Source organism: Bufo bufo, chromosome 1, assembly GCF_905171765.1.
Source record: "Bufo bufo chromosome 1, aBufBuf1.1, whole genome shotgun sequence".
Classification (NCBI taxonomy): Eukaryota; Metazoa; Chordata; class Amphibia; order Anura; family Bufonidae; genus Bufo; species Bufo bufo.
In genome coordinates this window covers 709,398,022-709,422,659 of record NC_053389.1, presented here as the reverse complement: position 1 = coordinate 709,422,659, position 24,638 = coordinate 709,398,022, and the positions used below count along the sequence as shown (strand labels likewise).

General features: G+C 44.0%; 1 protein-coding gene across 2 annotated transcripts in view; it reads left to right on the top strand.

The window, feature by feature from the left end:
• Positions 1 to 24,638, top strand: part of IGF1R (insulin like growth factor 1 receptor) — a 195,769-nt gene that overhangs the window by 107,152 nt on the left and 63,979 nt on the right. For both annotated transcript variants that reach the window (XM_040414218.1, XM_040414219.1), the window contains exon 3: positions 9,009 to 9,312. In XM_040414218.1, coding sequence (XP_040270152.1) covers positions 9,009 to 9,312 — 304 coding nt within the window. The remainder of the gene's footprint in view (positions 1 to 9,008; positions 9,313 to 24,638) is intronic.

Below are 24,638 nucleotides of genomic sequence, written 5' to 3'. Positions count from 1 at the left end.
TCGCACTCCCACCAATCAGCTGTATAAAGAGGCCGCAGCACTCATCTGATCTCCAGTGAGCACAGTGGTCTCTTCACAGCTTACCAAGAACAGCGCCACACGTTGGATAGTGGCTGTATTTGGTATTGCAGCTCAGCCCTAGTCACTTGAATGGGACTGAGCTGTGCCTAGGCCTAAGCACTCACCGAAAGCCATAGTTGTGTTGAACTGGAGTCAGACTCCCGCCAATCTGATATTGATTACCTGTCCTGAGGATAGGCCATCAATATCAATTTCCTGGACAACCCCTTTAAGTACAAAACAAATGGGTAGCAAACACAGGATGAATGTTCTTCTCATTGATATTTGCGAAGTAATGGTTAACGCATACTTCCGCGCGAATGCAATGCGTTTTGATGCGTTTTGATGCGTTTTTCACGCGCGTGATAAACTGAAGGTTTACAAACCTCTCTCAGCAACCATCAGTGAAAAACGCCTCGCACTTGCTTGCAGGTACAATGCGTTTTTCACTGAATGGGGCATTCACTTCTATGGGGCCAGGGCTGCGTGAAAAACGCAGAATATAGAACATGCTGCGTTTTTTACACAACGCAGAACCGATGCGTGAAAAATTCAGGATTCAGTGCAGGTGCAATGCGTTTTGATGCGTTTTTCACGCGTGTGATAAAAAACTGAAGGTTTACAAACAACATCTCTTAGCAACCATCAGTGAAAAATGCATCGCACCCGCACTTGCTTGCGGATGCAATGCGTTTTTCATGCAGCCCCATTCACTTCTATGGGGCCAGGGCTGCGTGAAAAGCGCAGTATATAGAACATGCTTCGATTTTCACGCAACGCAGAACTGATGCGTGAAAAACAACGCTGATGTACACAGACCCATTGAAATGAATGGGTCAGGATTCAGTGCGGGTGCTATGCGTTCACCTCACGCATTGCACCCGCGCGGAAAACTCGCTCGTGTGAAAGGGGCCATAGTATTACAACATGCCATGTTCTCTTCATTTGTGCCAAGATATCAACAGGATAGGGGAGAACCCCCAGCGATTGGGAGAACGGCATGTCTGTATGAATGGAGCAGCAGGTTTCCGGAGCGCATACTCGCTGTATCTCCCACCGTCCCATAGAGCGGGAGCCTGCCGAGGTAGTCAGACCCTCATCGATTAGATGCTTGTCCCCTATCTTGTGAATCAGGGATACCATGACACAACCTCTTTATGAAGGATTGCCACACAACTGGTACGTGTAAAGGCACCGCAACATGTTAAGGCTATGTTCACGTTTACATCCGAGGAGTGCCTGCGCTTAGCACAATTCTTCAATGGACACCTCAGAGTAAGGCCTATTGCACACGACCGTATGGCTTTTTCAGTGTTCTGCGGTCCGTTTTAAACGGATCCGTTGTTCCGTTTTTTGTTTCCGTTGTGTTTCCGTTTCCGTTCCGTTTTTCCGTTCCGTTTTTCCGTATGGCAAATACAGTATACAGTAATTTCATAGCAAAAATTGGGCTGGGCATAACATTTTCAATAGATGGATCCGCAAAAAACGGAACGGATACGGAAGACATACGGATGCACTTCCGTATGCATTCCGTTTTTTTGCGGACCCATAGACTTTAATGGAGCCACGGAACGTGATTTGCGGCCAAATATAGGACATGTTCTATGTTGAGACGGAACGGAAAAACGGAAACGGAATGCATACGGAACACATTCCGTTTTTTTTGCGGACCCATTGAAATCAATGGTTCCGTATACGGACCGTATACGGACCGCAAAAAAACGGCCAGTAAACGGGAAAAAAAAACGGCCGTGTGAAAGAGGCCTAACTTCATGGATCTCATACTATGTCAGTGAGACCCATTTAGATCAGAGACGTGGCACAGTGCCACGGGTACAGCCCAAAATGACAAATATGATAGGTCTGTATATTCATATGAATGCATGTGCAGCGCCTCACTCCATCAGGGATGCAGCTATATTTATTATGAACCTTGGACAAAAATTCCCTATTTTTACGACCTGTCATTTTATGCATGGCTGGCAGTGAGAAATGTTAACGTGGGGTTCATTTTGTAATAGCGACCTATAGCCTGTTCTACAATCGTCTTGCAAGGCACCTGCATTAAATGTGAGATTTCCTGCAGCCCCCCTGTGTGTGTTATCGGCAGGTTAACTCTCATGATACTGTAGGTGTTCGCCAACATGAAGTGTTTCTAGTGGTCTCGGTCTACTTCGTGTGCTATGACTTCAGTAGACGTGTGTAGGGGACCTCACGGGTAGGTTTCCGTTATAACTTATAAAATGTATAGGTCTGCCCCCACCACCACGGAGATGTTTCTCCAGGCTTGGCAGATGAGTCGGTGTAGATTGTTTGTGGCAGATAACCGGGGAGACAGTGGACTCCGGCCCCGTCTGGAAGAATTGCTTTAGGATGCTTTGCTGAATCTACGAGAAGTCAGTCACTTCAGCTTCCCATCAAAACGCCCTGACTACGTGTTCCAATAACTGCTGCGCAGATAGATCTGCAGCGTCTGCTCAGCCCTCCACAATCTGCGTGTGCCTACCACACTTTACCATTGCCACCTCCTTATTTTTTATGTTTGTCTATACTCCAGAAAATGCAGCCTTCTAGCGTCAGGCGCTTTCTAGCAGAATTTCCTGGTTTTGCCCCAGCAGCTTATATGGTTTGTGCGTTCTCCTGGATCACTGGTGACCAACTCACTACCTACTGAGAGTTTGGCTCAAATTCCTGCCATTTCTAGGGACGGCTGCAGAATAAGTCACTGTTCAGTCTTGATTTCCCTGTCATTCGGTCGTTCTTGTGTTGATGTCTCCCTCAGTTTCCCTGTCTGCTTCCTCAGATGACCCTACGAGTATGAAATGAAGCCTTAAAAACATCTTGAGTCATTGTTTTAACAGGCGGCACACCCATCCCAATTATTTCTGTACGGCTCCGATTGCCTTTGTTAACTTGCCAGGTAGAACCTTTTAGGAAATGTTGACCAGATCTTGATGCATTTCGAGCAGTTACCATTAAAGTGGACTTGTCCTCTCCATGTGTTGCTCCATCCTGCACAGTGAGGTCCATCTTCATGGCCGCGTTATTGTACACAGGTTGTGGCAATGATGATTAACCCTAACAGACCGCTAAAGACAATTGGCCTTCTAAATGATACGTGACGGTAAGGCCTCCTGCCTAGTGTGGGGCAGCTGGAGAGACTGTAGAAGCCACAATGCCTACAACCGTATGTTCGGTCCGCAGGATGCAGACCCTTTCACTTTAATGGGGCCACAAAAGATATTAAAAAAAAATAGAACGTGTCCTATTCTTGTCTGTTTTGTGGAAAAGTATAGGACATTTCTAGAGGACTTTGAACAAAAATGGTGGCAAGCATATGGCTGGGATCTGTGTTTTGCAAATCTGCAATTTGTGGACCGCAAAACGGATACGGTCGTGTGTATCAGCCCTCGGTCAAGTGTATGATGTATGCTGACATTGTATTTTAGGTCACTTGTAAATCGTATTGTTTTTTCCGGGTTTGCAATGATTCCATATCCTGGGAATGCAGAGTTGTTTCAGTTCTGTGGGAACCTTTTAGATGTGAAATTCTGCGGGGTGTCCCCTCCCTGTGCAACCAGGAGCTTGCCCACTGTCAGCAGCACTGACACACGTCTTGCGCCAGCTAGGCATGTAAATGCCCAAAACTTGTAACCAACACCAGTTTTCAGAATAACTGCCCAAACGGCAGGGCAGGGGGCCTCTCCCTTCTGGTTTTGGCCCTCTCTCTCCACACCAGACAGCTTGATGTTTGTTCCTGTGGGACACAGACCTGCCTTGTTAGGAAATCCATCCACGCTGTTCAGGCAGCGCACAATGCCTCAAATAGCTCTGTGTACAGTAAGCAGGAGTGGAAATAGGCCATAAGCACAGTCAGGATGAGTTATAAATATAGAATATTCAGTGCCCTCAATTCCTCACTCGTTAGTCATAGACGGCCAGTGGGACTTTTACACTTATAAGGTATATACAAACAGGGGCGGCGTTACGTCTTCACACCACGGACGCATGGATGAATGCATTGTTTGATCCCAGTGTGCTTGGATGCTTTATATTCTGGTTGACACTCCCAAGAATAATGATCTTTTCGTGGCAATATGGTACAAGAGGCCACAGATGATGAGACTCTTGGCCATCCACCAGTTATGTGAGAACATCGCTGGAGTCGGCTGACCATGTGGTGTCCTGCCAGGAGATGAGGAATACCAGGTGGATATGGCAGCCTCATATGCCCCTTTGTTGTAATAGTAGGTATGTATGGGGTCTGCCAATAGTTGTCACCAACCATTATTTGGATGACCGCTATTCCGTAAAGCTGAAAACCACTTTCCATGTACCCTCTTGGGGTAGCTGGGTGTCATTGAGGGCAGACTTTCGCTCCGCACCGCCCCTCATTGGCCAGAATGAAGATCCTGGTAATCCTTTCTTGAAGACTCTGCATGACCATTTGCAACTTGGGGCATACGACGAGGGGGGGAGAAGTTTTCTTTTGGGGTGGGCATTTGTCAGGGTTTCTATATTTTTCTCCTGCATGGATTAGCACTGCAGCATGCGCTATTCCATGAAGAGAGATTCAATTAAAAAAAACTCTATACTGCACGGTATCAGTTTTTTTTTGTTTTAACATGGCTGCCTATAGGACCCACACTGTAGCATCCATCATACAAATGTGCCCAGGTTTCCCTTGGCAAATCAGCCACAGTGTGAAAGAGGCATGGTACCTTACCAATCCCGTGCTGCTCCCATCCAGCTGCCTTTCATGGCGCCCACTGATCTCCGTGAGCTGGGCCTCCACTGATGTTTCGAAAAACATGTCCATGTTGAAACTGGAGGCCAGGTTGCAGAGAAAGGTGAGTGTTAGGGCTCATGCACACGACCGTGTGCTGGCCGAGCCCGTGCTGCGTACAGTAAATTGCTGTCCGCAATGCACTGGCACCGACCGCTGGGCAGCCGCATATGGATCGCAGACCCATTCACTTGAATGGGGTCCGCACCGCAAAATAGTGCATGCACTACTTTTCTGCTGTGCGGAGTCACGTACATCACTCCGTAGTGCTTCCGTGGGCTTCCGATCCGTGCCTCCGTCCCGCATCTCCCGGATTGCGAACCCATTGAAGTAAATGGGTCCGTGATGGGGGAGGCACACAGCCGGTGCCCGTGTATTGCGGACCTGCCATAAGTGGGCCGCAATATGGCTACGGCCGTGTGCTTGAGCCCTTAGTTAATAGTGATTGACTGCAGTGGTACCCAGGACATCATCACATTAGCCAAAACAGTACTTCAAGGCGGCAGTGCTGGATCGGGTGGACCTCAGGAAGAGAAGTTCCCAGCAATTTAGAACATTAAAAAAGGACTCCGACAACCACTTTTAGCCACAAAGTCTAAAAAAACACCAATAAGCGATTTGGAAAATCTGATGGTCATTTCCTTCGGTACAATCCTCACAGCCAGTAAGGAGCATGGGGGCAGCAATAATGATATTGTCTTATGTGTAGGCAAATGTCACTGAAAGCCACGCTGGTATTAGTGATCGAAACACCAGTAATGATGATTTTTCCAGTGGCATGACTGATAAGATCACTGCCAAGAGGTTGACCATTTGTCCTTTCCTTCATACTAAACATCTAGGGTTCCAATCATTCGGAGACTCTCAGACTGTAAGGATAATTGACCGCTGTAATGAGCCTTTTAGAAAAATTGAATGGCTGAATTGTCCTTTGATTCCGGCATCGGACAGTGGTGGAGAGGTCAGTCGTGTTTGGATGACCCTCATGTTACAAGACCTTGTCCTGGATGTGGATACGTCATTGCGGATATACAATACACTAGAGTACAAATCTTAGCACGGAGCATTGTATGTCCATTTATGTGTCCGTGTCAGACACGTGGTGGAACAGAAGCTGCTCTGTACGAGACGCTAGTGGGAGGCACATGGTGCCTGGTTTGGGGACTTTTTGTTTTATGTCCATTATGCCCAAGTCAGCCTCTTGAGCCTGGAGGAATAAATAGATTTGTCTCTGAAAAGCTGCTTGCTCTTCACTTAGAGGACCTGTCACCTCTCCTGACGTGTCTGAGGAAATACTTCCCCACGAACTAATAGTTCTGGAGCATCTTCTCGTATAACTGCATTGTGCTGTTCCTCAGTTATTCCTCCTGAATATTTATGAATAAAGACAGCTGAGTGCTCCCATGCCTCCCGGGGTGTGTCCCTGCAGTCCAGGGGCTCATGCAAATGACTGTAACCTGTTTTGCAGTCAGCAAAACGGACAAGAATAGGACATGTTCAGTTTTTTTTGCAGGTGCCACGGAACGGACATGTGTGCTGTCCACCATTGAAGTGAGTGGGTCTGCCTCCGATCCACAAAAAATGCAGGTCGGATGTGGAAAAGTTGTTTGTGTGCATGAGCCCTAAAACTGATTAGACAGCGTCAGAGGCAACTGGTAACACCCAGTCGTCAATTTCTTAACACATTTTTTTGGAGGAATAACCAAAGTCCTAAGAAAAAATGCTGCAGAATTGTTATTCTGTAAGTGATGATAGTATTTACGTACTTAAAGACATGTTAGGAAACAAGGGCGATCCTCTTTACAGCCCTCTTGGCTACCAAAAACCTAAAGGGATTTTCTGGGACCCTATTCTCGGGATAGGTCCTCAGTATCAGATTGGTGAGGGACCGACCCCCGGCACCTCAGGCAGCCGTCTGCACCAGAAACTATACAATGGACAGAATTGGAAGCAGAGGGCTCCGTCCACTGTGTAATGACCGCGGTGGGCTACTGCAGCGCAGCCCTTATTCAAGTGAGCAGGAGCTGAGCTGTATGGAGACTTCTGCGTCCTGCTCGGTCCACTGTACAGGTTCTGGTGGAGACGTCATGCTGCTGATTGGACACAGATTGACAGATGGATAATCTGTTCCACACGTCACTTTCCATTGTGGAATTTTGTCTGCAGCGTGTAGATGAAACTTCCCATTTGTAGACAAGGATAGGCATTGTTACAATGGATCCGCAAAAAAAAAAAAACGCCATACGGACGTCATCCTTTTTTTTTTTTTTTGCTGGATCCTCAGTTTGCAGACCGCAAAACACAACGTTGGTGTGAATGTAGCCTTATGCTGCTGTTTTTTCGCACGCAAATCTGCCCAGGAAAACCGCAAAAAAGGGCAGCTTTCCAAACAAACTTTTAATGTGTGTTGTGTATGGATTTCTGTGCGTTTCCGCACCAAAAACCTCTTGCTTTATCTGTGTTTTTTTATTTGTTTTGTGTTGTTGTTTTTTTTTTTTTAATTATTATTATTATTTTTTTCCATTGAAAAGGGTGAAATCTGTACAATAGGTCCGCACAAACAATTTACATGCTGCAGATTTCTAAATCCGCACAGCAGGTTAATTTCCGCACGGAAGGAAAAAGCAAAATGATCAGGAGATTTGTCATATCTCATTCACTTTTCTGTGCAGGCAGCCTAAACCTCCATATTGCTGCTGTAAGACTGGTGCCTCTTAGCTCTTCTGAATGGGAGTCGGCAGACCCCAGTACGCTATTGGTCACTGTACACCTGGCCGATTTACATATACAATGGGGGCCCAGCAGCGCCTCGCAGTTCCGTGGTCTCATATGTCCTTCATTAGGTATGATTACTTTTGCCTACAGGAAGTATGTGCTTCGCTGGTCACGCAAACCATGTGTAGATCTGTGTTAATCTGTAGATTTTCCATTCCCGCTGCTTAGTGACCATATGCAAGTGAAAAAGCAAGTGTACTGGAGAGGCCATGGTAAAGCCGTGTGACGGTGGCCTTTCCTCATACAGGGCGTTAAAGCTGCAATCTTCATCATCCCTCCTCTGTATAAAGAAAATAAACGGAGGTCATCTGCGTTTGATGGTCAGATCTACTGAAAACGGCCCAGCAAATGCCATGGTGGGAACCATGCCCAAAGCGGAGATACCTCTGCTTATTGGTGAGATTGATTGACAGTCTTGTGTATGGGGGTCTAAATGGTCTTTCTACAACAGGTGCCCTGAGGCAATTGTGATTGGGCATGCTGGGTTTCAACATGCCTGATCATTTTCTCCTACGGCAGATGAGCCCATTGAAATAAACGCTCAGTATAGTCAGATTAAAAGTCACAAGCAAACCTGTTTGAAGAGTCAAAAACAACTTGTGACCTATGCTGGCCATACACATTATGCTTGTTCTCTACCGTATCCCCATACACAAGCCATGGCCAAGCATGCATTCTGACCCTGGAAGAGGGGGCGAGCCACTGACAGAAGACTCTGGTAGCAGCTTATCTCCCCTGAGACCAAACAAAATAAATAAATCGGCCATGTTGAGAACCATCTGCCCAATCTTTATCTCTCCCAATGGAGAGTTGGAAGACTCCCATGTACATTGGTTGGTCAGCCTATACACATCTAATGTGTATGACCAGCTTTACATTGGAGATGCAAAATGCATTTCAGTACAGCCTATTTTTTAGGGCTTGAACCCATTTTCTTCACCAAATATGATCCAGATAGGACCTCTGTCTTGGGAACGTCTCCTATAGTTAGTAGCGTCGTCTTGTATGAATCCCACCTGTATGTCATACCACCTTAAATACTCTGCATCATTCACTGCACTGTAGTGAAGAAGACTTGGAGAATTTAAGGTGGTATGATGGAGTTCATAATGAAGTCAGTGATAGGCTAGACATAGGTTAGGCTTAAGGCGGCTGTGTATATTGTACACATTTCTGTTTTTAATGTAGAGTGTATTGATATATGATCCAGATGGTCTAATGAAAGTTAATGTCTGTAATGGTCATTGCTTTAGTCACAAAATATAAAATGTAATATAAATATAATATAAAATGTGTAAAATAAAAATGTTAAAAAAATAAAATAAAACCTTTTTGGGGAAAAACGTGTGGCTCTTCTCTGATCTGTTCTTTGGCTCTTGTTTTGCAGTGTGCCCCAGCGAGTGCGGGAAGCTAGCGTGCTCGGACCAGAATGAGTGCTGCCACCCCGAATGCCTGGGAAGCTGCACCACTCCAAACAACGACAGCGCTTGCGTGGCCTGCCAGCATTTCTACTACGAGGGCAGATGTGTCCCAAGCTGCCCTGAGAACACCTACAGCTTTGAGGGATGGCGCTGTATCTCCTTGGAAGACTGTGTCAATGTGCACACCTTGTATACTGGAACGAACCCCTTTATTATACACAATGGTGAATGCATAGACGAATGCCCATCTGGGTATATTAACAATGGCAGGTAGGTAGCAAAAATGTCTCTTCCTTCATATTGGATTTGTGTCTTTAATATTTTTTTTTTTATTTAAATCTAGTTGCATTTTTTAAAGTGAATAACACCTAATTTTGCCGATTGCCATGGATTTCAGACAGGGTGGATTTGATTTAAATCACTAGTCAGTAAGGCTGGATTTAAATGATAGTTTTCTACATAAACACTAATTCTTGCTGGTATAACTTGTAATATGCAAGTAGATGAAGATTTTTTGAATAACAACTTTTCATATTAGTTTGATTAGGTTGATTCTGTATTCATAGGTTTGTAGAAGTTACGATTAAGGTCTTTTTCTCAACTGTGTTCATGTTATAACATTTTTGCTGTGAAGAAGAGGCATGTGATCTCTGCTGAGTCCAATTCAGTTTTGAGAACTGCAAAAAAACCAAGCATCTGTGATATCTTGTAGGCAGAGAAACTGCCCAATAATCTTACAAAAACCTCTGGAAGAGCATGACATTGTGAATGGACAAAGGGGGAAACTAACTCTCCTTAGGGAGAGAGCACCTTAATCAGTGTGAGGAGACTTATAGGCCATACATGCTCCTCTGGAATTCTGGGAGGGAAGAAATGCAAATGAGCTCTTAACAAGCTCTGCCTCTAATGCCACCAGATGTAAGGCAGCTATCCTATAAGTCAATATTCAGCTCTTAAAATAAGCCTTGAGACATGACTTGGATATTAAATAAGCCAGCACCTCATCTGCAGACAGCTGTTTCGGACACAGGCCTCCTACCCAGTTAAGCCAGTACTCTGCTCTGCACTGATGAGGGGCAATCATCCCGAAACATCTGTCTGCAGATGAGGTGCTGGCTTATTTAATATCCAAGTCATGTCTCAAGGCTTATTTTAAGAGCTGAATATTGACTTATAGGATAGCTGCCTTACATCTGGTGGCATTAGAGGCAGAGCTTGTTAAGAGCTCATTTGCATTTCTTCCCTCCCATTGTGAATGGATTAATGGAATTTATTTACCAAAGAAATTAAACATATACAGCCTTTATCTACATAATTAAAAAACAAATCTTTATTTCAGGATGGAATAACCTTTTGGATGGTAATATATTTTCCTTAAAAAGCATTTTATATAAAAAAAATAATCCGATTTTAAATTAAAAAAAATCCGATTTTTAAATCATAGATTTTTATCCACCCTGATTTTCAGAGGACATGCTCACCTTTGGACTGAAACTGGTGCCATCTCTGTGAGCTGAATACATTTGGCATCCCTGCAGATACATTTTACCTACACTGAAGTTTTACCGAGCACTCAGGACAGGAGAGACATTGGCGCTGCTTCGGTATTTAGGTCATACATGATTGTCTGTCTAGATTGGTTACCATTGCAGAAAACCGTTTTCTGTCCATTCATTGACCGCACAGAGGCCGACATTTATAGTTACGTTACGCCATAATACAGTTGTTCCATTGATTGGTGCCAAAATGTATTAAAAGCCATCTGTCAGCAGGATCAAGCTTATTAAACTAGCCTGGTAGGGGTGTCCGTGCTGATTAAAACCATACCTTTCTTCGTCTGATCCGTTGCAGCACCAATGAGAAAGAAGTCTTTTTACAAATATGCAAGTTTTTATTAGGGATCGACCGATTATCGGTTTTGCCGATATTCAGGATTTTGAAAGTTATCGGCATCTATTTTGCCGATATTCCGATAAGGAATCGGGAACAAGGATCGCGCTGCTGTTAGCGCCCTCCGTGTTCCCTCAGCAGCACATGGGAGAAGGAAGCAGTGTCTCCCTCCCCCTGTGCTGCCGCCACCAATGAGAGGAAGGAGGACAAGGGGAGGGGCTGTGGCCACTGCGCCACCAATGAAGATAACTCTCATTAATTCATATACAGGAGGCGGGAGCTGGCTGCAGAATCACATAGCCGGCTCCCGACCTCTATGACAAGTAGATGCGATTTGCAGTAGTTAACCACTCAGGTGCTGCATCTGAGCGGTTAACTGCCACGGATCGCAGCTAACGCTCAGAGGTCGGGAGCCGGCTATGTGATTCTGCAGCCAGCTCCCTCCTCCTGTATTTTAGTTAATGAGAGTTATCTTCATTGGTGGTGCAGTGGGCCCCCCCCCCCCCCAAACCCCAGTATTAAAAACATTGGTGGTGCCCCCACCCAAGCCCCCCAGTATTAATCATTGGTGGCGCAGTGCGCCCCCTCCCCCACCTCAGTTTCAAAAACATTGGTGGCGCAGTGCGCCCCCCCAATATTAATCATTTGTGGCAGTGGCCACAGGGTCCCCTCTCCCCTCCTCCTCAGTGGCAGTTCCCATCGGAGCCCCAGCAGTGTAATCCTGGGGCTCTGATCGGTTACCATGGCAGCCAGGACGCTATTGAAGCCCTGGCTGCCATGGTAAGCTCCATGCTGCTGTGTGCACAGGGCAGCAGGGACAGTGTGAGGTCCTGTTCACCCTGATAGAGCTCTATCAGGGTGAATAGGACAAGCGTTCTAGTCCCTAAGGGGGAGAAAAGTTAGTAACAAAAAACACTAAAATATTAAGTATAAATGAAAAAGATTTACAAAAAACAAACTACACGTTAACAATAAACATTCATTTTCAGCAGATTTGTGTAGGAATTTTTTATTTTTTTTCTAAAATGAAAATTCATGGAATATCGGTATAAATTATCACCTATCGGCCTGAAAGTTCACATATTATCGGTATCGGCTCTAAAAAATCTATATCGGTCGATCCCTAATTTTTATACCAATGTACCTATCCCCAGGATAGGTCATCAGTATCATCAGTGTCTGAACGGTGGGGGTCTGACACACAAGACACCCGCCGATCAGCTGTTTTGATAAGGCAATGATGCACCTGTGAGCGCCATTTTCACAGCTTACCAACTACAGGGTCGTACATTGTATAGCGTCTGTCCTTGGTTTCACAGCTCAGACCCATTCACTTTATGGGGCTGAGCTGCTCCTAGGCTACATGAATGATGAGCACGTCGTCACTCGGTCTAGGGAAAGCTGAGAGAAGGCCACGGTGCCTTCGGAAACAGCTTATCCGCGGGGGTCCCGGGTGTCAGACCCAGAGGATAGGTCATCAGTATAAAAATCAAGTACACTGGGGACAGGCCCTAGCAACTTTGTGCTCCTTAGTTTGCTTCCCAAGACACTAACCCCTCCACCTGGATTCCTGGCCCCGTTAACAAAGTGGAGGGGGGAGTGTCCAGGGAAGCAGAGCTAAGGAGCACCAAGGGGCTAGGGCCTGCCCTTGGTGCACTTAAGCCCTAATTTGCATATAAACCACCTATTTCTCTTAAATGCATCAGTGGATTGGGGGATGGAAGAAAGGTATGGTTTTAATCAGCAGGGTCATCCCTACCAGGCTATATGGCTGGTTTATTAGGGTTGATCCTGCTAATAGATGCCCTTTAAAGAGTACCTATCACAATCCAAAAAAAAAGGGAGCTATTTGTATATTTTAGTTGGCCATGCTTCCCAGAGCATGGCATACCTTCTGTTAATGAATCATTAGTTTTTATTGGTTTGAAATTTCACAGTAATACAAGGATATTCAATCAGGGATGACATGTTACAATTAAATCTTACAAGTTTGCAATGTTCACTCGGTTAGCATATGATTATAATCCAATAATGTGCAAGTTTACAAATAAGCAGATACAGAACATCGTGCCGTGACATATATCTAACCAAGTCATATATCTTTCACGGTTGCAAAAAGATCAGCGAGCATCCTCGCATCACTGTAACAAGGAGAATAAATGAAATACACAAACAAAATAAAATAGGTCAGGTGTACGTCTGCCAGGCCGTGCAGGTATAGGTAGCAACTGTTTTTAATGCCTTTAAAGGGGTTCTGCACTTTGTTTAAACTGATGATCTATCCTCTGGATATATCAGCATCTGATCGGCGGGGGTCCGACACCCGGGACCCCTGCCGATCAGCTGTTTGAGAAGGCCGCGGCGCTCCAGCAGCGCCGCAGCCTTCTCACTGTTTACCGCAGGCCCAGTGACGTCACGACTAGCATCACTGGCCTTGGCGCAGCTAAGCTCCGTTCCCTTGAATGGAGCTTGGCTCCGTCCAGGCCAGTTGATACAAGTCGTGACATCACTGGGCCTGCGGTAAACAGTGAGAAGGCCACGGCGCTGCTGGAGCGCCGCTGCCTTCTCAAACAGCTGATCGGCGGGGGTCCCGGGTGTTGGACCCCTGCCGATCAGATGCTGATGATCTATCCAGATGATAGATCATCAGTTTAAACAAAGTGCAGAACCCCTTTAAGTGTCAATAAAACAGGTAGGAGAATCTTGTCTATTATGGGTGTCGGATAGTACATAGTCTGCGCTGTATTCTTCCCATCTCTGCAACATCTTGTTAAAGGGGTTGTCCGGGATTAAGGACTTTGTTCCATTAGTACAAGACAGACATACATATAACATACAGTTGCAAGAAAAAGTATGCAAACCCTTTGGAATGATATGGATTTCTGCACAAATTGGTCATAAAATGTGATCTGATCTTCATCTAAGTCACAGCAATAGACAATCACAGTCTGCTTAAACGAATAACACACAAAGAATTAAATGTTACCATGTTTTTATTGAACACACCATGTAAACATTCACAGTGCAGGTGGAAAATGTATGTGAACCCTTGTATTTAATAACTGGTTGAACCTACTTTGGCAGCAATAATTTCAACCGAACGTTTCCGGTAGTTGCAGATCAGACGTGCACAACGGTCAGGAGTAATTCTTTACCATTCCTCTTTACAGAACTGTTTCAGTTCAGCAATATTCTTGGGATGTCTGGTGTGAATGGCTTTCTTGAGGTCATGCCACAGCATCTTAATCGGGTTGAGGTCAGGACTCTGGGCCACTCCAGAAGGCGTATTTTCTTCTGTTTAAGCCATTCTGTTGTTGATTTACTTCTATGCTTTGGGTCGTTGTCCTGTTGCAACACCTATCTTCTGTTGAGCTTCAGCTGGTGGACAGATGGCCTTAAGTTCTCCTGCAAAATGTCTTGATAAACTTTGGAATTCATTTTTCCTTCGATGATAGCAATCCATCCAGGCCCTGACGCAGCAAAGCAGCCCCAAACTATGATGCCCCCACCACCATACTTCACAGTTGGGATGAGGTTTTGATGTTGGTGTGCTATGCCTCTTTTTCTCCACACATAGTGTTGTGTGTTTCTTCCAAACAACTCAACTTTGGTTTCATCTGTCCACAGAATATTTTGCCAGTACTGCTGTGGAACATCCAGGTGCTCTTGTGCAAACTGTAAACGTGCAGCAATGTTTTTTTTGGACAGCAGTGGCTTCCTCTGTGGTATCCTCCCATGAAATCCATTCTTGTTTTACGTATCGTAGATTCGCTAACAGAGATGTTAGCATATGCCAGAGACTTTTGTAAGTCTTTAGCTGACACTCTAGGATTCTTCTTCACCTCACTGAGCAGTCTGCGCTGTGCTCTTGCAGTCATCTTTACAGGACGGACACTCCTAGGGAGAGTAGCAGCAGTGCTGAACTTTCTCCATTTATAAACAATTTGTCTTACCGTGGACTGATGAAAAGCAAGGCTTTTGGAGATACTTTTATAACCCTTTCCAGCTTTATGCAAGTCAACAATTCTTAATCGTAGGTCTTCTGAGAGCTCTTTTGTGCAAGGCATCATTCACATCAAGCAATGCTTCTTGTAAAAAGCAAACCCAGAACTGGTGTGTTTTTTTTTTTTTTTTATAGGGCAGGGCAGCTCTAACCAACACCTCCAATCTCATCTCATTGATTGAACTCCAAATGGCTGACACCTCACTCCAATTAGCTTTTGGAGATGTCATTAGTCTAGGGGGTCACATACTTTTTCCACCTGCACTGTAAATGTTTACATGGTGTGTTCAATAAAAACATGGTAACATTTAATTCTTTGTGTGTTATTAGTTTAAGCAGACTGTGATTGTCTATTGTTGTGACTTAGATGAAGATCAGATCACATTTATGACCAATTTGAGCAGAAATCCATATCCTTCCAAAGGGTTTACATACTTTTTCTTGCAACTGTACATCCATGTCCTACCTTTTCCACATTTTTCTGAAGCCCCATTTTTTTTATAGGAAATTCTTTGCTGGAAGTTACTGTTTTCTTAGACTCTGTGACATACTGGGTCCCTTGCAGGAGAACTGAAGCCTATTCTTCCGGCTGCTCAGGAAGCCTGGTGACGTCACCGACACTGATGGGCGGGCGTTAGCGCTGCTCTAGCCAGTAAAACGACTAGGGCAGTGCTAAAGCCTGCCCATCAGAGCCGGTGATGTCACCGAACACACTGCCGGGCGGAAACCTTCACCTGGCAATGTGTTACTGTGAACAATAGAGCCTTTGCCCTGCGCGATTTAGCGCAGCGCAAAGGAGAGCATCAGAGCATGAACTGCTCCGATGCTTAAGTCAGGGGGCCTGCCTGTGTGAAAATGGAGGTTTGTCCGGGTTCAGCTCTGAACCTCTTTAAAATTTAGGGAGGGTGTACAATTGAAGGAGAGGATCTTCTCGTAAGAGTAGGTTTTGTCTACTTTTGCGACTATCTCTCTTATTGTAGGAATCACCTCTGATTTCCAGTATTTAGCTATAGTAATTGTGATTGCCAGAAGGAGGTGTGATATTATCTATACCAATAAGCAACAGAGCTAACTGTGGAGATTGTATTACTGAGGAGTTAGTTATATTGGAAATTATTGTGAAGATATGATTCCAAATATTTGTAAGAAGTGGACATTTCCATAGGATATGTGTCAGCGTGCCTTTATGACCGCAGCCCCTCCAGCAGAGGTGTGAAGATCCGGGGAATATTTTGCTAATACGTTCCGGAGTGTAATACCACCGCAAGTTTGTTTTCATATATGATTCATAGTGAAGTACGCATTTAAAACCTTTAGTAGCGAAAGAGGGCCTGTGACCATTGGGCATTATCACATGATTGGCCAAGTTCAGATTCCCAGGATTTGAATGGAGTGGATTTTATAAATCCATCCTTTTTTCCTATAGAGGTATAGTAGGGTTTAATGCCACGTTTGGTTATGGTCGGTTGAGACCAGGACCTAAACATTTGAGTGTCCGCCTTTATTCTGAACGGGTCATCAGAAGATAAGTGCCTAATACGAAGATATTTATAGAATTCGCAGTGGGGAATATCATACACCTGATGGATTTGGTCAAAAGATTGTAATTGGCCTTCTCTAAATAAATCGGAGGTCATGGTCATCCCTTTATTTCTCCATATTTTTAGATCTAGACACAACTCCAAAGATTACAGGGGAATCCACTGCGATATTGACCCGGTTTCAAAGGAACCTAATGTGTGATAATCTTTCCAGTTCTCTAATGAGACTGATATATAGAATATCTCTGGGTACTCTAAAGGAGGGGGTTAGGGTTTTTAAATTATGAGAGGGACACAAAGATTCGATGGACACCCAAGGATATATGGTGGAACCTGTCCCCCAGCGAGATAATAATGTTTGACATTAGGGAGGCCTAAACCACCAGACTTCCTCTCCCTTGTTAAAATATTGAATGCTATGCGAGGCTTCTTCTTTTGCCAAACAAAACTAGTTAGAGCTGAATGAGCTTTCTGGAAAAAGGAGCAAAGTAAAGCAATCAGGCGAGTTCTAAACACATATAACAATAAGCATCTTATATGATGCATCCCGTCCAACCCATGAAATTCGCCCTTGGTTAAATTATCCATTTCCACATCCAAAGACGCCAACAGCGGGCATAGTTGGTAATAGAGGGAACGTATCTTTGTGGTAACATATGTGCCTAAATATTTGATCTTGTGTTCTTGCCAATCTAAGGCCTCATGCACACGACCGTTTTTTTTTTTTTTTTTTGCTGTGTTTTATGGAGGATCCACGGACATGAAGGAAAAAGTCATTTTGGTGTCCGCCTGGCTGTGCGGAGCCAAACGGATCCGTCCTGACTTACAATGCAAGTCAATGGGGACGGATCCGTTTGACGTTGACACAATATGCTGCAATTGCAAACGGATCCGTCCCCCATTGACTTTCAATGTAAAGTCAGGAGTCCCTATTAATATACCATCGGATCTGAGTTTTCTCCAATCCGATGGTATATTTTAACTTGAAGTGTCCCCATCACCATGGAAACGCCTATGTTAGAATATACCATCGGATTTGAGAAAACTCAGATCCGACAGTATATTCTAACACAGAGGCGTTCCCATATTGATGGGGACGCTTCAAGTTAGAATATACTAAGAACTGTGTACATGACTGCCCCCTGCTGCCTGGCAGGTCTGTGCTATAAGCAATGCGCCGCACAGACCTGTCACTTACCAGTAGGAGGAGCGCCCGGCCGGTCACAGACAGCGCAGGTAAGTATAATGCTTCTAAAATTGCTAAGTAACCATGGCAGCCAGGACTGCAGTAGGGTCCTGGTTTCCATGGTAACCGATAGGAGCCCCAGCGATTTAAACTGGGACTCCGATCGGAACTTTCCGGGTGAAGAGGGGAGTCCGCACTGGCCACCAATGAATTTAATACGAGGGAGGGGGGCCGCACTGGCCACCAATGAATTTAATACTGGGGGGGGGAGGGGGGTCTGCCCCCTGCTGCCTAGCAGCACCCGATCTCTTACAGGGGGCTATGATATGCACAATTAACCCCTCAGGTGCTGCACCTGAGGGGTTAATTGTGCGGATCACAGCCCCCTGTAAGAGATCGGGTGCTGCCAGGCAGCAGGGGGCAGTTATGTCTACAGTTCTTAGTATATTCTTGAAGCGTCCCCATCACCATGGGAACGCCTCTGTGTTAGAATATACTGTCGGATCTGAGTTTTCACAATGTGAAAACTCAGATCTGAAAAGGCTCTATGCAGACGGATCCTTCTTTGCGAAAGTAGCCCACGGACGCGGATGACAATCTTGTGTGCATCCGTCTTTTTTCACGGACCCATTGACTGTGTGCATCCGTCTTTTTTCACGGACCCATTGACTTGAATGGGTCCGCGAACCGTTGTCCGTCAAAAAAAAATAGGATAGGTCATATTTTTTTGACGGACAGGAAACACGGATCACGGACGCGGATGAACAACGGTGCATTTTCCGAGTTTTCAACGGACCCATTGAAAGTCAATGGGTCCGTAGAAAATCACGGAAAACGGAACAACGGACACGGATGCACACAACTGTCGTGTGCATGAGGCCTAAAGGGAATTTAAGCTTCATATTTCATTGGCCTATTTCTGAGATATGTAGGCGGAGAATTTGCGATTTATCTAAGATGAGTTTATAATAGGAAAGTTTGCCGAAATCTTCTATAATTTTTATGCTGATGATAATGATTGGGAGGGCTCGGTTAAGGATAAAATGATGTCATCAGCATATAAAGATATGCAATGATCTCTACCACCTATGTCTACGCTTCAAATATCCTGGCATTGTCTAATCGCGTGTGCTAGACGTTCTATGGGAAGTATGAAAATAACGGGGGATAGTGGGCATCCCTGTCTAGTTCCGTTCGTAATGTCGAACTCCTCAGACAAAAACCCGGGCAGTAGGCCTAGAATAGAACGCCTTGATTGCAGAGATGGTATTTGTGCCGAAGCCCATCTTAGTTAACACTGAAAAAGCGAAGGACCAGTTGACTCGATCAAAGGCCTTTTCTGCATCCAAACAACCAAGGCTGTAGGGATATGTTTCTTATCTATGAAATCTAAAAAGTTTAGTATCCGTCGTGTTATCAAATGCCTGCCTTCCATGTACAAAACCAACCTGGTCGATGGCTATCAAGTGTGGAATCATGGAGGTTAGTCTGTTAGCCAGAAGTCTAGCATAAAGTTTAGTGTCATTATTTAAGAACGATATAGGGCGGAAGTTTTGGGGAGAAACGGGATCTTTTCCTGGTTTTGGAAGGGTCACTATTGTGGCAGATAACATTTCTTTAGGGAGAGAGCCGTGTATACGAGCAGTTGCATAAATGAGGAAGTAACTCTCTCATGAATGTTTTATAGTACTGGGTGGACAGGCCTTCAGGGCATGGGGCCTTTTGGGGTGGAAGTGACTTTATGGTGGTCTGAATTTCTTCAATAGAGAAGGGGGCTTCTAGGAGATTTAAATGATTCTCCGACAGGCGTGCAGGGATAGAGATTCTAAAAACATATTGATATCTCGTTGGGATAGTGATTGGGTCAAGAGATGTAGCTAGATTATATAAGGAGGAGGAGTGTTCTCTAAATTTATTGGCTATGCCTTTGGGGTCGTATATTTTTTGTATCTGACTGGTCTTTTGACAGGAAATGAATTTTAGTTTTGTACATTCTAGTTTTCAATCTGTGAGAAAGAAGTTTACTGGCTTTATTATCTTGTGAGTTAAGCTACTTTCACACACTCTCGTTTTGTGCGGATCCGTTCAGATAATACAACCGTCTGCATCCGTTCAGAACGGATCCGTTTGTATTATCTGTAACATAGCCAAGACGGATTCATCTTGAACACCATTGAAAGTCAATGGAGGACGGATCCGTTTTCTATTGTGCCAGATTGTGTCAGTGAAAACGGATCTGTCCCCATTGACTTACATTGTGTGCCAGGACAGATCTGTTTGGCTCAGTTTCATTAGACGGACAGCAAAACGCTGCAACCAGTCTCCAAAGCGGAATGGAGGCGAAACTGATGCATTCTTAGCGGATCCTTTTCCTTTCAGAATGCATTAGAATGCAAACTGATCCGTTTTTGGACCGCTTGTTAGAGCCCTGAACGGATCTCACAAACGGAAAGCCAAAACGCTAGTGTGAAAGTAGACTAATATTGAACTCTTTAGGAGCGCATGCATTTTTCATAGGTGAGTAGTAGGCATTTATTTAGTTGGGTTTGTAACCATCGAAGTTTGTCAGTTAATGTAGGGGAAATATCTTTTATTGTAGACTCGATAGTCGATACGTCTTATCTTAGACATTATCTGTGAATCCTTTTTCTCTCTTTTGAAGCGGCTTCCTATCCTGATAACCATGCCTCTAATGTCTGCCTTGTGAGCATTCCACAGTGTTGCTGGGTTATTCACGTATATAAAGTGAAGTATTCCTGTAGTGCTCCAGTAAGCTCTGCTCGGTATACTTCGTGGGACATGAGAGATTCATTATTTCTCCATTAAGGGGTTGCACTAGACTCAAATTTTTCTGATTGGGTTCAAGTGATAGTGACCTGGTCTGACCACGTGATGGCGTCTACGGATGCCGAAACCGAGCTGGGCAAAAGGGATCTAGAGACCAGGAAAAGGTCTATACGCGAATACATTTTATGTGTAGGAGAAAAGACTGTGTAACCCCTTTTGGATTCGTGAAGGATTCTCCAAATGACATTTACATAACGTTTTTGCGAGTGAATGAGACCTCCAAGTAGAAGGGGAGTTAGTGTCCCAATGATAGTCGTGTACCGCATTGAAATCCCCACAGATCACCAAGTGTCCCCTTTTATGTTTTAGCAATCTTGTTAGTTTGTTGAAAAAGGACATTTGGCGCCTATGTGGAGCATATAGTATGTTACATAGAAAAATAGAATGTGTCGGCAGATAAGAACCATTTGGCCCATCTCGTCTGCCCAATATACTGAATACTATGGATAGCCCCTGGCCCTATCTTATATGAAGGATGGCCTTATGCCCATCCCGTGCATGCTTAAACTCCTTCACTGTATTTGCAGCTACCACTTCTGCAGGAAGGCTATTCCATGCATCCACTACTCTCTCAGTAAAGTAATACTTCCTGATATTACTTTTAAACCTTTGCCCCTCTAATTTAAAACTATGTCCTCTTGTAGAAGTTTTTCTTCTTTTAAATATTCTCTCCTCTTTTACCTTGTTGATTCCCTTTATGTATTTAAAAGTTTCTATCATATCCCCTCTGTCTCGTCTGTCTTCCAAGCTATACATGTTAAGGTCCTTTAATCTTTCCTGGTAAGTTTTATCCTGCAATCTATGTACCAGTTTAGTAGCTCTTCTCTGAACTCTCTCCAAAGTATCAATATCCTTCTGGAGATATGGTCTCCAGTACTGAGCACAATACTCCAAATGAGGTCTCACTAGTGCTCTGTAGAGCGGCATGAGCACCTCCCTCTTTCTACTAGTAATTCCTCTTCCTATACACCCAAGCATTCTGCTAGCATTTCCTGCTGCTCTATGACATTGTCTGCCTACCTTTAAGTCTTCTGAAATAATGACCCCTAAATCCCTTTCCTCAGATACTGAGGTTAGGACTGTATCACTGATTTTATATATTTAGCTCTTGGGTTTTTACGCCCCAGGTGCATTATCTTGCACTTATCAACATTACATTTTAGTTGCCAGATTTTTGACCATTCATCTAGTTTTCCTAAATCCTTTTCCATTTGGTGTATCCCTCCAGGAACATCAACCCTGTTACAAATCTTTGTGTCATCCGCAAATAGACACACTTTACCATCGAGACCTTCTGCAATTTCGCTGATAAAGATATTAAACAATACGGGTCCCAGAACAGATCCCTGAGGTACCCCACTGGTAACAAGACCATGGTCTGAATATACTCCATTGACTACAACCGTCTGTTGTCTGTCCCTCAGCCACTGCCTAATCCATTCAACAATATGGGAGTCCAAGCCCAATGACTGCAATTTATTGATAAGCCTTCTATGTGGGACAGTATCAAAAGCCTTACTAAAGTCTAGATAAGCAATGTCTACTGCACCTCCTCCATCTATTATTTTAGTCACCCAAACAAAAAAATCAATAAGATTAGTTTGGCATGATCTCCCTGAAGTAAACCCATGCTATTTTTCATCTTTCAATACATGGGATTTTAGATGTTTCACAATCCTCTCCTTAAGTATGGTTTCCATTAATTTCCCCACTATTGATGTCAGGCTTACTGGCCTATAGTTGCCCGATTCCTCCCTACTACCTTTTTTGTGAATGGGCACAACATTTGCTAATTTCCAATCTTCTGGGACGACTCCTGTTGCCAGTGATTGGTGAAATAAATCTGTTAATGGTTTTGCTAGTTCACCGCTGAGCTCTTTTAATAGCTTTGGCTGTATCCCATCAGGCCCCTGTGACTTATTTGTATTAATTTTAGACAGCTGACTTAGAACCTCTTCCTCTGTAAAGACACATGCATCAAAAGATTCATTAGTCTTCTTTCCTAACTGAGGTCCTTTTCCTTAATTTTCCTTTGTAAAAACTGAGCAGAAGTATTCATTGAGGCAGTCAGCTAGTTCTTCATCTTCTTCCATATACCTTCCTTTTGTTTTTAATTTGGTAATTCCTTGTTTTAGTTTACTTTTTTCATTTATGTATCTGAAGAATGCCTGATCGCCTTTTTTTCCCTGACTGAGCTAATTTCTCTTCTGCCTGTGCTTTGGAAGTTCTTATAACTTGTTTGGCCTCTCTCTGCCTAATCTTATAAATTTGCCTGTCATCCTCGTTTTTTTTTTTTTTTTTTAATAATTCCTAAATGCAATCTTTTTGTTTTTAATGATTTTGGCAACTTCTGAGTACCACAGTGGTCTCTTCCTTTTTTGCTTTTACTGACAAGTCTAATGCAATTTTCTGTTGCCTTCAATAGTGCCACTTTTAAGTAGTCTCATTTCTCCTGGACTCCAATGAAACTGTTCCAATTTGATAGGGACTCATATACCACTAATCTAATTTTCAACTACTTTCTGTAGAGATAATCCCAGTAGGGAATTTAGAATATCTGTTCTCCTGGCTGAACTAGCTAGCTATTTTGATTTTCCCGTTTACATCAGGAAGATTGAAGTCTCCCATAATGATAACTTCCCCCTTCAATGTCATTTTAGCTATTTCCTCAACTAGTAGATCATCTAATTCTTTGACTTGGCTAGGTGGTCTATATATCACACCCACACAAGTTATCTTATGATTATCAAGCTGCAAGGTAACCCAAACTGACTCTAAATTGTTCTCGCTAACTTGTATAAAATTAGATTTTATCTTTCACATACAGGGCCACCCCTCCACCCTTCTTGCCTTCTCTGTGTTTCCTGTATAGAGAGAACCCTGGTATTGATATATCCCAGTCATTACTCCCCTTGAACCACGTCTCAGTAACAGTCACTACATCTATATTCTCAGATGCCATTATAGCCTCAAGTTCATTGATCTTATTCCCTAAACGGCGAGCATTTGTAGACAAGAATCTGAGCTTGTCATTTCTTAACCTTTGTGCTACTGGCATTGTTCCGGGGGGCAGTTGGACTGCTGGATTATCACTCTTTTGCCCCCCCCCCCCCTTTCCTAGTTTAAATGCTCCTTAGCAAATACTTGGAACTGTTCACCGAGACATTCGTTCCCTTGAGAGAAAGATGCAATCCATCTTTCTTGTACAGTTCTTTTCCATTCCAACAAGAGCTAACATGAGACACAAAGCCAAACCCTTGGTTCAGACACCATTCACCAAGCCATACATTGAATTCCTTAATGCGCATCTTCCTGTCATGCTGAAGGTTATGCACAGGCAAAACTGCAGAGAATGAAACAGTTGATGCAACCTCCCGTATATCCTTTCCAAGTGTGTGAAAAGCTTCTTTCACCTTTTGAAACCTCATTGCAAGCCAGATTGTTTGTCCCAAGATGGACAATAACATCCACTACCCTTTCCTGCTTTGCTTGCCTAACAATATTAAGGATCCGTCGTCTATCCCTGCTAGCGGTAGCCCCAGGGAGACATCTCACAACACCATTCTCCTCAAACTTCACACCTCTTATGATGGAATCGCCCACCAACAGCTGCTTACTATCAGTCCTCACCTTCTCCTTTTTGTCTTTGGCTGCAGTCTTGCATACTTTAGGCATGGGAGATGATTGTTCCTCACCCACTGTGCTAGAGCCATCTTCCATGTTGCTCTTCCACTCTGAAAGTGCTGCAAATGAATAATGGAGAGCCACAGACTGTGGGACATGTCTTCTATCAACAACTCTGTCTACCAGAACCTGCAGCGGCATTGCAATGTTCTCAGTCTGAGTTTGTTTAATGGTTAATTTACAAATCTCATATTTCAAAAAGGTAATATCCTGCTGCACTATGGAGAGCTGTCTACAGATCAGACAGTATCCAAACCTTTGAAGAGTGGAACCTGAAATAAAAGCACAACAATTCCTGCAAAGAACCAGGTCTGCCATTGTAAAGAGGGGAAAGATTTTAAACAAACAAATCTTACCTGTTTAGATTGTTTCCACCTCCAGATTACCTCCTGAATATCTCCAATGCACTTAACAAAATCAGCACTTGGTAAAATCAGCAAGCTAT